The following is a 17,586-nucleotide window of genomic DNA, read 5'->3' as shown; positions in this document are numbered from 1 at the left end:
GTGGTTTTTTAAACCATAGGGTACTAAAGTGATAAAGTGTAAAACCACAGGATATTAACTTGATACACTTTAAACCACATGGTACTAAAGTGATAAAGTGAGAAACAATAAGGTACTAACTTGATACACTTTAAATCACAAGATACTAAAATGAGAAAGTGTGAAACCACATGAGGGGTTTTTGAAGTTTTCCCAAAATTTTATGAGCACCGTGCCCAAACAATTTGTTTGGGCACGGTGCCCGGATGGGCGCCGCGTGTGCAGTGGGGCCAATCCGCACCCTCCCTTNTCTCTCTTTGAGGTCACCATTTTTCTTTTTTTCTTTGAGGGTGCGGATGGGCGCCGCTACACACGCGGCGCCCATCCGGGCACCGTGCCTAGACAAATTGTTTGGGCATGATGCCCATAAAATTTTTATCCCTATTATTTTGCAATTATTGTAGATGTAAGTGCTAATTAACTGTTCCAAAAGCAACCCCAACATCTACACCTTTTAATGGAGCTCAGCTGCAACATTTAATACAGCTTATAAAAATCGAACCCGCTTACCTGCACTGTTTATTGCAGCTTTTAGGAATTTCATCTGCACCACTGTTTCTGACATTACTAGCGAATCGTTAGTACTAATCAACTATTTCAAAAGCACGTACTGATAGTAAAAATATATTCATTACATTTAAGCGCTCAATCATAGCATTTACGGACTTGGACTTCACTCAACCAATCTGAACTTAGGTATATTGTTGAATCTCTTACTGTTAGATATTATAGACTATAATCGCACTCAACTTATTGGCTCATCAAACTCAACTACTAATTTCCTGAACTTTTATTATCATGGTACATACAGTTGGACCTATGTTAGTTAATAATAAATAGCTAATAATTATTTCTCGGAACAAAATCTCTCCGCACTATACGTACCATGGGTTCAGGATACTTTCTCTATGAAAAGTTATAATATAATTTTATTTATGTTGTCTCAAGTGAGCCCAAATGTAGAACAATCGCTAAAATTAAATGCAAACCAAATTTCAGCTGTCCAGCTATATGTGTAATTGTACTCAACAAAATCTAGTTACTAAATAATTAATAACTAATTTTTGAAGGTACAACTTTTTCTGTTGATGCATAAGGGTCTGTTTGGTTTTTTGAAAAATAGTAGAAAATTATTTTCGGAGAAAAAAAATTTTGAATTTCTTTTTTGGTTTCTATTGTTTGATTGGACGGAAAAATAATAAGTTTTCCATGCATCGTCGTCGGATGGTGAAAAGATAAAAATTTTTTAAAAAAATTTATTTTTATTTCACTTGTTTGATTAGTAGATAATTTTGGTGTATAAAAAATTTTTATAAAAAGGGTGAGATTACCGACCTTTTAAATTTAACGTAATAATAAATAATAAATAATAAATAAAAATAATTTTAAGTATATTTTGGTATAGATAAAATAGTTTTATAAGGGAGATAGAAATGATTGACCTGACAGATAGAAGATGAAAATAATTATGCTTTATATATATATATATATATATATATATATATATATATATATATAGAGAGAGAGAGAGAGAGAGAGAGAGTAGAGCTACAATACTATCAAATGTATAGAGGCGTTAATGCTTCCGACTTTTTGACCTTTTGATCAAGAATTGTATAGTTGGGATGGTTGCGGTCCCTCTAGGGTTGAGTAGTACTCCTAGAGTTGAGTAGTCCCCACAGGGTAATAGTATTAATCCAAAGGTTAGAAATGACCAAAGGAGTATTAGTCGGAAGTAGCAGATTCTTTATACTTCCGATAATATAGTAGCTCTACTCTCTCTCTATATATAGGACGATAGAGATGAAGATGGAAGATGGTTAAGATGATTGTTGGGTGGTAAAGAAAAAGAATTTTTTTTTTTTATTCTCAAAATATTCGCAATAAAAATTTTTGTTTCTTGAAAAAAAAAATTAGAAAACGAAAAGAAAATTTTTTTGTGAAATATAAAAAAATTCAAAATATCTATGTTTTTGGCCAATTTGCATAAAAAATGTATAAGTTTTGAGCATTTACAAAATTGGACCGTCTTTTTCGATTTTGTAGATTCGGACTGATTTTTTAGAAAACTGACCAAAATACCCTTATTCCTTTCTCTCTCTCATTTTTTTTTTTCTCTCGTTCTTTTCTTTTCCCTCTAAGAAGAGAGAGACGGAGGCGGGGGCGGAGGCAGCCCGCCTCCCCTCTGCCTCCAGCACCCTCGCACGCGTCCGCGCACTACCTGTCCTTCTCACCTCCGACCCCACCAAGGTTGCGAGGAGGGCTGGTGGTGCACGAACGCAGGCGATGGCGTAGGGGGCAGAGGAGAGACGGGTCGCCTCCATCTCTGCCTCCACCTCTCTCTTCGTAGAAGGACAAAAAGAACGAGAAAAAAAAGAGAGAGAAAGGAATAAGAATATTTTGGCCAGTTTTCTAAAAATTCAACTCGAATCTACAAAATTTTAAAAAAATGGTCCAGTTTTACAAAAGCTCAAAACTTGTAGATTTTTTATACAAATTGACCATTTTTTTTGCAAGCCAAACATACGGAAAAAAATTTTACACCCTAAAACAAATGTTCTGGAATATTTTCCAACCAACCAAACATGCCAAAGTCTATATAAACCAAAGCAACAATAATTAAGAGGATAATTGCCTATATATCCCTCAAAAGTTCAGAAATATCTCATTTATTCCTTTTTTTTTTCTTTCCAATATACCTCTCATATGTTCTTTCGATATTCCAAAATACTGCTACAGTCACCAACAGTTAAGTTAATTTGGGTTAAATGTGAGTTAAATATTTACTAAAGTTAAAAAAAATCAAAATGTCTCTTTTGTTCTTAATTTAAGGGCAAATAAGAAATATTAGTGATGGTAGAGGGGCATATTTGAAAAGACAAAAAATCAAAATACTTTTTGTATCCCTAACTTAAGAGCAAATAAAAAGAGTTGGTGATGGTGGAAAGGTATATTTAAAAGAGTAACATAGTAATTAATTTCATACAAATAACAATTATTATTAACGGTTCATTAACGAAATTTAACTCTAGAAATATATTTGAAATAGTTAGAACATAAAAAAAATATTTTCAATATTAACCTTCTAAGGGGGGTATATCAGAATGTCAGAAACTCTCAGAGGTATATAAGTAATTGCCCCATAATTAAATGTGTATCATCATCATGATGATATGTGATGCATGTGCCCGAAAATAATTTAGTTTTTGAGAAATGCGCCAAAAATAATTGCATGCATGCCGAGAAGTATGTATTTATACAAATCGTGCACCTTCCATCAACTTTGCACTGTATGATCTCTTTTAATGCATACACCTTTTTGGTCGTATTAAGGGGTGTGGTTCTTCTTCTTCTTTCTCGTGTTGTATTCATTTTGTGTATGTATGATGGCTAAGGCGGAGCTCGGCTGTGCCGTCGCCATGGTTTTGTGCTCTACCGTCTTTGTCGCCTGCGCCCTCGGCCTCCACTTGCCTGTCGTTGCTTTCGCGGCGGAGGATGCGAAGTTGGTGGATGCCACAACTGGAAAACTACCGAGAGGTGCTGCAGTATCACAGTTTTCTTTATTTCCTTTTTCTTCTTTTGAACCTGGCAGTGTAAAATTCTTTCAACTGCGACTCCAACCCAATATGTTTTTTATACCAAAAAAAAAAAAAAAGAGCAAAGACTATATTTAACAAAATTGGCCCAGTAATGGCGCGGATAAGTCGTACCGAAATTAGCAAGATTTCGTACATAAGAAAACTAATTATTTTCTCTGATCAGCGATCGTTATCTATCTAAGTAATACTTCAATACACCATATAAATCTTGACCATTTATTTTTCTTAATAGATGGTTAGATTTAATATGAATCTAGAGGTGACCTACTATTGAAACATAAGTATTATTCACTAGATACCAATTTAAAGGGTATTTTGGTCTTTGCAAAATATTTTGGTCTACAAAACCAGTTTTATCCAACTAAGAATACTGTAACATTTTCAAATGCCTACAACAATAATTGAATTTCAAATTACAACCAAATTATAAATTTAAATCCTAAACAACATTTAAAACTTAATTATAAATCAAATTCAATTTTTTTAAATGTAAAACACAAATTTAAAATAAAACTTTCAATTCCAATTCAAAATTTCAATTTAAATCAAAAAATTAAAATTTGTCTTTAAGATTAAAAGTTCAATTCAGATTCAAATTTAAAAGTTTAATATAAATTTCAAATTTAAAATTTTATATTACAATACCAACTTCAAAAATTAAATTTAATATTTTTTTGAGCTGGATATTTAACAAATTGGGTATTATATAATTTGGTAAGTTACCAAAGTAAATAAGATATTTAATATTTATAGGATGGTGACAAATTCGGTATATACTACTATTTTTTTTTTTAATATTATCATATTAACTAATTCGAATCGGTAACCTGTTAAACAAGTTACTTCATGTAAAATCCAATTATACTTTTTTCTAATTAAGAATTAGATTTTAATATTTATAGTGTATTGAAGCATTCGTCTATCTAGAATAGTTGGTAATTGTACTTTCTAGTGAGAAGAGCTTATTGTGACTTCTACACGCTTCTCATTATATATTATATATTGTGTTTTTTTGCATAGTCATTGAATATTACACTCGCGCCGCATAACCATGTCGACTCTCTTTCTTTTAATCCAACAAATTAACTTTGTCTGAAATGTGATGCAGAACAATGCAATCTTTTCAAAGGCAGGTGGATTGCAAACCCTGCGGGACCAGCTTACACGAAAGCAAGTTGCAAATTCATTTATGCCTCTCAAGATTGTATGACAAACGGGCGACCCGATAGAGAGTATCTTTACTGGAGGTGGAAACCATACGGTTGCGAATTACCTCTATCTAATGCGAAGAAGTTCTTAAATTCGATGCGAAATAAATCGTGGGTATTCATCGGCGATTCGATCCTTACCAATCAATTAGCCTCCTTGCTTTGCCTCCTCTCTAAGGTACATGCTATTTCGACTTGAATCTTTAGGTTAGGCCTAGTATCCAAATCATGTGAAATTACGTACATTTTGGTCGCCAGGGCGAAGAAGTTACTCAGGATGAAACATACAAAACTAGTAGATGGCACTTCCCCTCACACAACTTCACACTCGCAGCAATTTGGACTCCTTTTCTACTCAAAGCGAGCGACAAAGTCTATAACATCAGTATCCATCTCGACGTCCTTGACAGTGCATGGGCGAGCCAATACAACGACCACGACTACGTAGTAATTGCCGGTGGCCATTGGTTCTTCAAAACAGCTGTATTCTTCGAGAATGATACAGCTATCGGTTGCCATTACTGTCGCAGAACGAACTTACCGAACTTGCCTGAAATCGGTAGCGACTTCTTGTACCGAAAAGCCCTACAATTGGCTTTTCGCTTCATCCTTAGCTCGGATCACAAGCCAATTGTTCTCTTTAGGACTTGGACTCCGGACCACTTTGAGTTCGGGGAATGGTACAGTGGAGGGGTTTGTAATAGGACTAAACCTTACAGAGAGGGCGAGTTTAGTGGAGATGATGTGGACCGTAAAATGCGAGGGGTCGAAATCGAGGAGTTCGAGAAGGCGGTGGCGGTCGGGATGCGGAACAGGACGCGGATTCGGCTTTTGGACATTTACCATCTTTCTCTTTTAAGGCCTGATGGACACCCGGGGCCATATCGGCGGTTTCATCCAGATTTGAGTAAGAAGACTCAAAATGATTGCTTACATTGGTGCTTACCGGGGCCGGTTGATGCTTGGAATTATATTGTTATGAAAATGGCGTTAACCGAAGGCGATATGAGGTATTCGTCTTGAATTTAATTTGAAAGATGGATGAAGAATATGTTGGATTATGGATCATGTCAAAATTGTAATGACCGTTGCTTAGCCTTTGGTTGAAACTAGGGCAAGTTTGGGTCGTGTATGTAGCATTTTTTATTATTTCAACATAATCAGAAATCTAATTTCTATAAATTATATATATTTCTACTAATGCCCTTTTACTATACTTGGTTAAATACGGTAGTGTAAAATTAGATTATTGTGCCTATGAAAGTACTATATTCGATATGTCTTATAAATTTCAATGATCCTAAGAGCACAATATATATACTCTTTTCTCTACACTTGTATTTTATTCTGTTTTATTCAACTTATTTATGAATTCTGTTCAACTATCATACAAGTAGGGGTGTAAAACGGGCCGGGCGGCACGTGGGCCAGCCGGCCCGACACGGCCTCGTGCCGGGCCGGCCCGGTCCGAACCTCCGTGCTGTGCTGGGCCTCTCCTCTGTGGCTTGACGGCCCGGCACGACACAGCCCGAAACGGGCATAGACCATGTTGGGCTGAGGGGAGACAGGCGGCCCGGCACAGCATGGCTCGTTTGGACCGTGCCAGCCGGGCCAACACGGCCCAGACTCCTAAGGCCCAAGGGCCTAAGCTACTGGGGAGGAGGGAAAACATGTTCCTCCCTCTCCGACTCCAACAGCTCCACTCTCCCCTCAAGCCCACTCCGCTTCAACCCCTCGTAATACTCCCTCCCTCTCTCCCTCAACGCGTCCTTCTCCTCCACCGCCACCATCACCCTCTCGCACTCGAGCGTCCTCAACCTCTCCTCTTTCCCATCCGCCATGGGATTCAACCTCGGATCCTTCGCCACCTCCGTCCCAGGGCTCACCACCTCCCAAAACGCCTTCATCTTCCCCCTCCTCCTCTCCGCCTCCTCCACCCCGATCTCTTTCTCCCCCCAGAACCGGGTGGATCAGGATCGAGCCCTCGATCTTGACCCCTAAACCCTCGGTGGCGACCCTCATGGCGACGTTGTGGGCGATGTTCGCCCCGGCGCTGTCCCCGCCGAGGAAGACGCGCGCGAGGTTGCCGCGCTCGGCGAGCCACCGGTCGACGCGCGCCGCGGCACAGCGCAACGTGGCCCACGCGTCGTCGTAGGCCGCGGGGAGCGGGTGCTCCGGGGCACGGCGGTACTCGACGGAGACAACGATCATCCGCGCCCTAGAGGTGGCCCGAAGGCCCGGCCCGGCACGGTCCGTGCCTTCTAGGCCAAAGGGCCGTGCCGGGCCAGAGGATAGGCATCTCGGGCCCGGCCCGGCACGGCCCGAAATTGAAACCGGGTCGGGCCGTATCAACAACCACTAGCCCGTTTCAGCCCGAAAAATATGGGCCGCGCACGCTCGGTATGGCCCACATTACACCCGTACAAACAAGGCACACACAGTATACACTATCAATTTTTGGCACGAGTGTAAAATTACTTTGATTTGCTAAATATGAGAAATCTAATTAAAAAAAAATACATGACAACCNAAAAAAGCCCACACAGTATACACTATCAATTTTTGGCACGAGTGTAAAATTACTTTGATTTGCTAAATATGAGAAATCTAATTAAAAAAAAATACATGACAACCTGCAAATGTTGTAAATTCGCTACCACTACAAAAAAATATGTTGTAAATTCACTACCACTATAAGAAAATTAACATTTAAGGACATCTTTTTATATATTTAATGATATTTAAAAGTGTCTCAACATAGTCTAGCGTCATATTTAAAATTATCAATTTAATCATCAACAAATGGAGAGTCGTCGTATATGTACCAATGCTTTATTTATACCAAATATCGATAAAATATATTTTGACATTTTAACGCATCAGAAATTTAAAAATAATAATAAAATTTATTATTTAATAAATTAGTTTGACACAATAGAGAATTCATATGATAACACTTTTTGAAGCATTGGCATTTGGTATATTGTAAAGAAGCTTAGGAATGCTTTTTCTACGCGTCATCTAAAAGCGTCATTATATTGAGATTTTTTTGTAGTGTACGTGAGATATTTTAGTTTATAAATTCGAGATTAGTTTAGAATTTAGTGTCATAGCCCATGAAATCAGAAGCAGAGAAAGACCCAGAGACATACTGTAAATAAATATCTCATCCACTGTTGTTCGTAATCTTTTGAAAAAAGGATAAGGTAGAGATCCTTAACATATTGCTTGAAAAACTGTTTATATATATTTCCATTTGAAATTGGTTAGCAAAAACTTACTATACTTATACTCCATATATATGTTTCAATTTTTCGACTCATTTTGTTCCGAAGTGGAATCCAACAAATAGTTAATTAGATGAATATATAGTTGCCCTAACACAAACTATAACAAGGGGAAAATAATGTGGTCATAGAGATCATTTATTATTTTAAACATAATCACTGAGACTAGCTTGTAATCAAAATATATTTGCAACTTGTTGAACATTAACATAATGTGGTCATAGATCGATCTCACGGTAGAATCCAATAAACATTAATCACGTAATTATGCAATTGTATATCAACTATGAAAGGTACATTAATCTTAAGTTTCAGGCCAACTTGTGCAGGTTAATTTGGATAATACTAATTAAGTGTTCATTGTGTTTCACTTGTTTATGAAACTATGCACTTAATTACAAGCCGTTGACTTGGTTTACATTACTACTGAGTTGTCACCTTAATCTATGCAACACTAGAGCCCCTTGTTCTCATTTAAAAATCACTTTGGCATTCACATAAGCTTTGAAGTGGATTCTTTAATTAAGACTCGGGTGCATGCACAAATAGTTGACTTCTTGACCTGAGACAAAAACCCAGCTTAGACGTCGCGCTGGAACTTCTGCAAATAATGTTGTTTTAATTTATAGATCGAGTAATAGCTAATCGTCATGAAAATATAGTGATATAATGTGACAATCGCTATTTTATAAAGATTTTTTTTTTTTTTTTATGAGAGAGATAGGTAGCTCGCTACCCGCTTCGTTTATTTCATTTAGAAATAAACTTAACTAGAAATGTGAATCAACTAGGATTCGAACTTGGGTCTCAAGTACCAACCTCCAAAGACATGAAGTAATTCAAAAACATTCATATATTATTTATGTCAATATATTTACAATATATATATATATATATATCCATTTTAAGGAGAATTCATACTTGTGAAAAATCTTATAGTAAAATAATTTATCTTATTCTGAAAAAAATAATTTTAAAAATAAATATAATATTAATTCTAGATATTTGATCATACTGCTTATCTTTCAAATATTACATATTTATCGAATAAATCAGAAAAAATGTCTACCCAGATGTTCATACATCTAGACATGATCTAACTCTCCGTGAGTTGTTCATTTGGCTGAGTCGGCGACTAGAAATCTATTCAATTTTATTGAAATATTTATGCATTCCAACATGGTCTGGCCTAAATCTCTGTGAATTGGTCATCTGTGCAATTTGCTAGATCGATTAATTTTCGAAGGTTCTCACAACCACTGGCTGGATCTACCTGGGGCGGCGAGATTTATTTTGGTAACAGATCCGCGTCCGAAATCCCTTCCCAATTTATAGCGTGGGTAAACGAACAGCTGCAGCCCCTTCCTTTTTTTTAAACCATTAACAGTGCCGTCTCCACATATCTTGCCGGCCCCACGTGTCATCCTACGACCCTTTCTCTCTCAAGTCTTGTAAAAATTGTAATAGGATCTATAATACATCAGGTGCAGTATAAATATAAATAAAATACGTGTCAACATAGAGATATTTCTCGCTCTATTTATAGCATATGGGAATTAGAGTTAATATTTAATGAATCAAAATGGATAAAATAAGAAAAATATTTTTATTTTTTATTTTACTTTTTGACCGATCAAAATCTATATTATTGACTACGATTTACATCCCCATTCGGGATTGATTAGGGCGAGAGCTCCACCAATTTGGATCCATCCTCTTGATTTTATTATTAATTACGTATTAATTTTTTAATTTTATTATGTAGGTATTAATTAGTTATAAATTAAGATATTTTTCATTTGATGGGTACACTAATATTTATTCTTTTTCTCTCCCTCCTCTCTCCCTTTCCTTCTTCTTTTTTTTATAATTTTCCGTTTCCTTGATTTTTACAATCTCTCTGTCCCTGCATGTATGTTCTGCAATCCCATCACAAAGAATAACGAACAGAGCGTAGATTCCACGCCTCCCTTATTAAATCTTAATTAATTTGCTCACAATTTTATCCCCTTCCCGTGCTCTATTAATTGTTATCGCCACACACTTCACACTCCTTAATTGTTATCTCTCTCCCTCTCTCTCATATGGGAGACACTGCTCCCTTCGTCCTCTCCCCCAAAACACCGTCCATGTCGTCGCTGTCGCCGTCGCCGCACACAACACTTCACGTTGAACATGCCGCTGCCCTCAAAGACTCCGCCCCGGCTCCCGATGCCGGCGCGGCCTTCGTCCTCGAATCCAAAGGTATCGACGAATAGAAAACAGCTTGGAAATAATCTTAACACGTTTATCCATGTATAACATTCATATCATAAAATGACGTAAATGATAGAAAACAGTTCAGAAATAATTTTAATATATATTGTTATGGGCGATATATTAGGGACGTGGTGGCACGCGGGGTTCCACCTGACGACGGCGATCATGGGGCCGACGGTGCTGACGCTGCCGTACGCGCTGAGGGGGATGGGGTGGTGGCTGGGATTGGCGTCGCTGACCGTGGTGGCTGCGGTGACCTTCTACGCCTACCTCCTCATGTCGAGAGTCCTCGACCACTGCGAGGGCCACGGCCGCCGCCACATCCGCTTCCGCGAGCTCGCCGCCGACGTCCTCGGTATGCACATATTGTGCCCTTTATTGAATCTTCACTTAAAACTATTGGATCGCAATCGATAGAACTCCGTTACCGTGTAGCTGGATTTTACGTGTAAATTTGGCAAAAACTAATGGCATCGACAACTATAGCTGGATTTTGCGTGTAAATTTGGCCAAAGCATGGGCATGGTGCACTTTGACATTAATGTATTTCAATTCGACTCGAAAATTTTTAATTGGCGGGCAAAAAGATCATTAATAAGTACCTAACGTTTTTTGAATCATTCAGAAACTAGAGTAGGAAATTGAACTTCGTGGCCAAATTTAGCAATTTATGCATGATTTTACGCGTTCATATATTTTCAAATGTAGGGGCTTTTATAATTTATAAAAAGTATATATATATATTCTTATAATTTTAGTGCCTTGGATTTAATAATTTAGGGTCGGGATTTATGTTCTACTTTGTGGTGTGTGTGCAAACGACCATTAACACGGGGGTGGCGATTGGATCCATTTTGCTCGCGGGTGATTGCCTTGAGGTACTTAATTTCAAGTACTTATTTGCAATTTATCTTTTTTAATGGACTTTATTCGCCATTTAATTAAATTTCCTTTTTGTCGTTTTCGTGATATTGGGAATGGAATTTTGCTTCGGATTTTTTTATTATAATAATCCGACTGTGTAGATCCTAAACCCTAGAGTAAAATCCTAAATTCTAAACAGTAAATACTAAACCCTGAGCCCTAGAAAATTAAAGCAATAATTTTCAAGTGCACCAAATAATTTTCACTACGCTCCCAGAATTGGGGAACGATGAACATCTTGACCCTCTTATTAATGGACGTCGCGTGACTGCGGTGCAATATGGCCCTTATCAAGGGAGTGGCCACAAAGTAAATTAATTTGGGACCATTCCCCAGAGAATTTTTGTTCAATTGTGGAGGCACTAAGTTGTACTCATAAATCAATTTTACAATCTTTTACAAGCAGGTATTTTACATGGTCATATTTAATTAATTGAATGATGACCACGATGGATTGATGGGTTTATTTATGGGGACAAAAATAAGGTTTGACCGTTAATTTTATAGTTTTGTAAATTATTGTAATTAATCTATTTGTAAAATAGCATTTCTTAGTGTTAGAACTTTCCCATTATGTTAAAAATTGCAGCCAAAAAAAAAAGTCGGATCATTTTGCAAACTGATCATGAATAGGAGATCATTGAGAAGGACTTGGCCTCTCCTCGTTGTTGAAAAATTATTAAAATTTGTTAAAAATTTGCATAAAAAGTTGGCATTTTTGGACTATATTTAGAAGAAATCTCATTTCGCTTATTCGTCATTAACAATTAATGTCATGAGGATGGTGCTACAACCTTTAAATAATCACTAAATAAGTAAGTTTTTGAATTATGTTTCGTACTTTAGAAAATAGTGTGGATGTTAATATAATGTTAAGATAAGTTCTGCGACTAATTACGTATTTTTTAATCATGAGTATTGATTTGGCCTTAGATTCAACGACGTAGTTTGGAACTTAGTAATGTGTAAAGGAGTTTATACGGTCTTGTTAATTAAGATGCAGCATTGTTTGATAAATTACTATATAAATAGCTAGCGCTACTAAATTGGAGCTATTTATTTGGAATTAAGCTCATCTATTACAAGTTTGTTTTTCGTTGAATCTATCGACTATCTTATTAACTTGTGTAACATTTTTGCGCGAAGATAATGTACTCGAGCCTTTTCCCAAATGGCCCTCTAAAATTGTACCATTTCATCATCGTGGTGACGGTCGTATTGATCCTTCTCTCCCAGTTGCCCTCTTTCCACTCTCTCCGCCATATCAACCTCGCGTCGCTCCTCCTGAGCTTGGGCTACACTTTCTTTGTCGTCGTCGGTTGCATCCGCGCAGGTCATTTTGCTCAATCCTTGTTCTTACTTTAAAAATTAGATTTTTTTTGTTTTTTTCGCTTCAGGTTTAAAATTATTTCAACTTTTCGTTATAACAAAAATAGTGATATTTTTGTTTATGTAGTACTCTACTGTAGGCTTTTGGCATAAAACAATTGCTCGATCTAGAAGCTAGTGAAAGCATGCACTAAATATTTGATGTACTGGTTAGAAAAGCATTGTCATCATTTCGTAGCTTATTTAGGTAAGGAGAATTAGATGATGCCTATTTTTTGTTAGCACCCATAAATGTTGCACCATTTATCCACATTTAATTCTTTTGAAATGAGAAAAGTTGTTGAGATTAGATCTACAAAGCTTAATTTGTTAGCGCATCTTGTATTTAAGCAAAGGAACTGAAAATATAATATTTTTCTTATAAAGTTCCATCATAAAAAACAACATATAATGAAATTGTCGACTAAACCCAGTCCACTGCGTTATCATAGAACAATTTCTTCCGGGACCCTTTGACATTGATTTTTCTCTCATTGAATTGAACCAGGTGTATCGCGAAACGCTCCGCCAAAGGACTATTCACTAAGCTCATCCAAATCCGAGCGGTCCTTCGACGCATTCACCTCCATCTCCATCTTGGCGACCGTCTTCGGCAATGGGATATTGCCGGAGATTCAGGTTAATAATTTTTCTTTTCTTAAAAGATATATAAATGTACAATTCTACATATAAACTATGGAGTCGGAAAAAGACGAACAATACGGAATAAACGCCACACTCCTTGCTTTTCGCAACTAACTTTTCTTATAATCAAATGATCATAAACCAAAAATTTTAGAGGATATAAAAGGTAATAATTGAACAAAATCTCATTTTGACCCCTGATTTTATTTCTATAATTAATTAATTGGACCAGCTTGGAACACAAACACAGTTACACATAAACTAGTTGATAATTAACCCATATAACAAAACGACATTGCAGGCCACATTGGCTCCTCCGGCGGCCGGAAAAATGGTTAAGGGGCTGATAATGTGCTATTGGGTCATATTCTTCGCCTTCTATTCCACGGCGATATCGGGTTACTGGGCATTCGGTAAACAGGTCAGCTCCAACGTCCTGAAGAGCCTTATGCCGGATAACGGGCCCTCGCTCGCTCCCACGTGGCTTCTGGGCATCACGGTGATCTTCGTCCTCCTCCAATTGCTCGCCATTGGCTTGGTAAGTAATTACCGGCATCGATAAAAGTGTACTACTATTTACCAACTTGATTTTGATATTGACAGATAGATTTATTGAATCACGTTATATCCGCCGACTAGTCATTTTCTCATGTGGATCACACTTGTATCAAAATTCGCAGGTATACTCTCAAGTAGCCTACGAGATTATGGAGAAGAACTCGGCCGACGCAAAGCAAGGCAAGTTCTCGAAGCGAAACCTGATCCCGAGAATAATCCTACGAACACTCTACATGGTCTTCTGCGCGTTCGTGGCCGCGATGCTACCCTTCTTCGGTGACATCGCGGCGGTGGTGGGCGCCATCGGGTTCATCCCTCTCGACTTCGTCCTCCCGATGCTCCTCTACAACATGGCCCTCCGCCCGCGGATGAGCTCCCCCGTCTACTGGGTCAATGTATCTGTCATGGTGTTATTCACCGGCGTCGGGATCACCGGTGCCTTCTCCTCTATTCGGAAGCTCGTTCTCGATGCCAACCAGTTTAAGTTATTCAGTAATAATGTCGTAGATTGAGCGCGTTCCCAGTATGTGATCGGGTGATATTCGCCGGTCGGCTTGTACTGTATGTAGTTTGTACAAAATTCAAGAATCACGTACGGCTCTTGATTATTTGAGGAATAGGAGTGGCAATTACAACGATCTTCGCCTCTAGAATTTTCTTTCTTTTAAAAAAAAAAAAAAAAAAAAAGATGTTGATTGTTGTAGAATTAATATTAGTGTAAACTTCCGAGCTTAGTACAAAAATTGCAAGCTTGTAAAAAGTTACTGCAAGAAAAATCTTGTGGATAAATATTTTCATTTCAATTAATCACACTACCAACTTTTTATTGTAACAATTGATTATATTAAGTGCTTTATTTTTTTATCATTATTTCCCGGACCTCACGGTTACCCCACCTGGTACACACCGCCAATGTTTGGTGAACATAAAAGTATAGTAAGGAGGTAATCATACTTTTCGTTAAAATTACTCTCTTTAATTGCTGTAGTTTTAGTAATAATTAATTTGGACATAATTCTAACTGCTACAGGTCTCCCCTTGTAGTTTCTACTATAGTAGTTGAAATTAAATATATTAAATCAAACACTAAATTTGTATTTATATATAATTATAACTGCAGTACAATTACAACTATATACAATCAAACGACCTCTAAGAGACTTGAGAGTCAGACTAAAAAAAAATCTCTAATGGACTAACTTGCACCAAACAAAAAAAAAAAAAAAAAAAAACAAAAGAAAAAGAAAAAAAGAAAAAAGCTAAAGAGGTCGAAGACTTACTTCAACTATGCATTTTAAATTAGCTATTCTAATTTTTAATTTTTTAAATTTTCTAATTTATTTGATTTGAATCATTTAACAGTATTTGACTTTAAAATATAAGTCAATTATTTATTTTATATAAAACTATAGTTGCAAAATTAAATTAAGAATACTAAATCTTAAAAATAAACGACATATTAAATTTTAAAGTCTATCAAATCAAACAAATTAAAAAGTAAACAGTAAATCAAAATTTAAAAATTGGATAGCTGATCCAAAATTTGATTCAAAAATTATAGTCTAGCCAAATTTTGTACGTATTTCGTCATATATATATATATATATATATAAAGAGAGAGAGAGAGAGAGAGAGTTGAGCTAGAATACTTCAAAAGCACTATGAAGATGTGCTTTAGAGTTATTAGCCATTGGATGGAGAGATGTGAGGTTAAGGGGGCGTTTGGATTGACGAATTTGTAGATTCAACGTAAGTCAAGTGTAGTGGTGTTTGAGTTTCCCTGAAGTGTGATTATTTTTCTGTTGTTTGTTTTGACGTAACTCGTACCACTGAAAGTTAAATTCAATCACTTCTCTGTCTGTTTGTTTTGATGTAACTTGGTGCTGGTAAAATTAGTTTTTTGAGTTCCGTTGTTTGTTTTGATGTAAGTAAGTGGATCCCATTATCTCCTAAATATAGTAATAAATTTATCACTATAAAATTTAACCTATTATATAATTAAATTTTTTATTATTATTTAAAGATAATCTTAATTTATTATAAATAAGGTAATTCTAACCCATTATAAAGAAAGTAGAGTTTAGGTTTTACTGTTTAATAAATTGTTTAGAGAAGGTTGAGTGTGGTGGAAGTCGAGTTCGGTACTTTAGAGCCGGAAGTCGAGAGTAGGTGAAGTGGAGCTCTAACGTAACTTGAGTTACATTATATTTTTCACTTACACCAAAACAAATAACGGAAGTGATGGAACTTGAGTTCCATCACTCCACTTACACCAAAACAAACGGGCCCTAAGATGATGGTGATAGATGAAATAGTGTTTGATCCAAATTCTATTAATAATCAAGAAGTAGATCCGAGGGCTAGAAACTTAGAAGTTCGGATGAAAAAATATGCGGTTAGGATGAGAGTGATTACGGTTAGGTTAATATTGGGCCTCCTAGGGTTGAGTGGGTGGTTGGTTGAATAGTATAATCTAACGGGTAAAAATGATTAAAAGGTAGATCAAACGGTAAAAAACTTATCAGTACAAGAGGCTCTATACTCATAAGAGTATAGTAGCCGGACTATATATATATATATATATATAGAGTAGGGCTAGAATACTTTTACAAGTATCACCCAAGTGATACTTGTGTGTTTTTAGCCCTTGGATGGAGAGATGTGAGGTTGAGATAATGGCGGTAGGTGGTGGTAGGTGAAATAGTGTTTGATCCAAGGGCTATTTGTAATCAAAAAGTAGATCCAATGGCTAAAAACGTGATAGCAACATGGGGATGATACTTGTAAAAGTATCCTAGATCAACTATATATATATATAGTCTAGCTACTATACTCTTATAAGTACGTCGCCATCGTACTCATAAGTTGTTTTCGATGATAGAGTTTCCGAATCGACGATCCACACAATTAAATGTTATCTAGAGCATTTAAAAGGTCTAGAAATCAAATTTTCTAATTTTTCGACATCATTTACCTTACGATCAGAAGGTCACAAAATTGACAATTTTTAACGACCGGTATAGAATATTTGTCAGTTTAACGGTGTAAAAGAATCAAAATCAGTTGAATTTTTGATAGAAAATTCTATTCACTACATAGATAAAGATCAATAATTATGATCTTAAATTGAAGGATCCTATCATCCATTTTTAAGACGTCGTTCGATTTTGACTGTTCATTTTACACCCGCTTGATAAACTTTATTATGATTTACGAAATTTATTTTCTAAAAATTTTAAATACTCTAGATCATATTTAACGGAGTGGATCGTCGATTCGGAAGCTCCATCATTGAAAACAACTTATGAGTACAAAGTGCTCTATACACATAAGAGTATAGTAGCTTTAGCCTATATATATATATATAGAACTAGGCTACTATGCTATTAATAGCACCAAGTCATCGGTGCTACCAAGTTTTTGGCCATTGGATTAAGAGATGTGCGGTTAGGATGATATGGCCCCCTAGGGTTGAGTGGGTGGTTGGTTTAATAGTATGAACTAACGGGTGAAAATGATCAAAAGGGTAGATCTAACGGCGGAAAACTTGGTAGCACCAAGTGCTTCGTGCTATTAATAGCATAGTAGCCGGACTCTATAGAACTAGGCTACTATGCTATTAATAGCACCAAGTTATTGGTGCTACCAAGTTTGTGACCATTGGATTAAGAGATGTGCGGTTAGGATGATGTGGGCCCC

General features: G+C 36.5%; 3 protein-coding genes across 3 annotated transcripts; 2 read left to right on the top strand and 1 right to left on the bottom strand.

Annotated features, from left to right (window-relative positions):
• Positions 3,304 to 6,015, top strand: LOC109717659 (protein trichome birefringence-like 26). Its single transcript, XM_020243530.1, has 3 exons — positions 3,304 to 3,576; positions 4,747 to 5,024; positions 5,105 to 6,015. Exons 1-3 carry the CDS (start codon positions 3,423 to 3,425, stop codon positions 5,867 to 5,869), a joined length of 1,197 nt encoding a protein of 398 aa, XP_020099119.1. The 5' UTR covers positions 3,304 to 3,422; the 3' UTR covers positions 5,870 to 6,015.
• Positions 6,557 to 7,057, bottom strand: LOC109717163 (probable carboxylesterase 3). Its single transcript, XM_020242837.1, has one exon. The coding sequence runs from the start codon at positions 7,055 to 7,057 to the stop codon at positions 6,557 to 6,559; it is 501 nt and encodes a 166-aa protein (XP_020098426.1).
• LOC109717222 (probable GABA transporter 2) lies at positions 9,999 to 14,504 on the top strand. Its single transcript, XM_020242893.1, has 7 exons — positions 9,999 to 10,377; positions 10,517 to 10,747; positions 11,173 to 11,270; positions 12,463 to 12,649; positions 13,193 to 13,323; positions 13,631 to 13,867; positions 14,010 to 14,504. The coding sequence occupies exons 1-7, from the start codon at positions 10,218 to 10,220 to the stop codon at positions 14,397 to 14,399; spliced, it is 1,434 nt and encodes a 477-aa protein (XP_020098482.1). The 5' UTR covers positions 9,999 to 10,217; the 3' UTR covers positions 14,400 to 14,504.

Source organism: Ananas comosus, linkage group 11, assembly GCF_001540865.1.
Source record: "Ananas comosus cultivar F153 linkage group 11, ASM154086v1, whole genome shotgun sequence".
NCBI classification, from domain to species: Eukaryota; Viridiplantae; Streptophyta; class Magnoliopsida; order Poales; family Bromeliaceae; genus Ananas; species Ananas comosus.
Note: the sequence above shows the minus strand (reverse complement) of the source record. Positions and strands in the feature narration are given on the sequence as shown.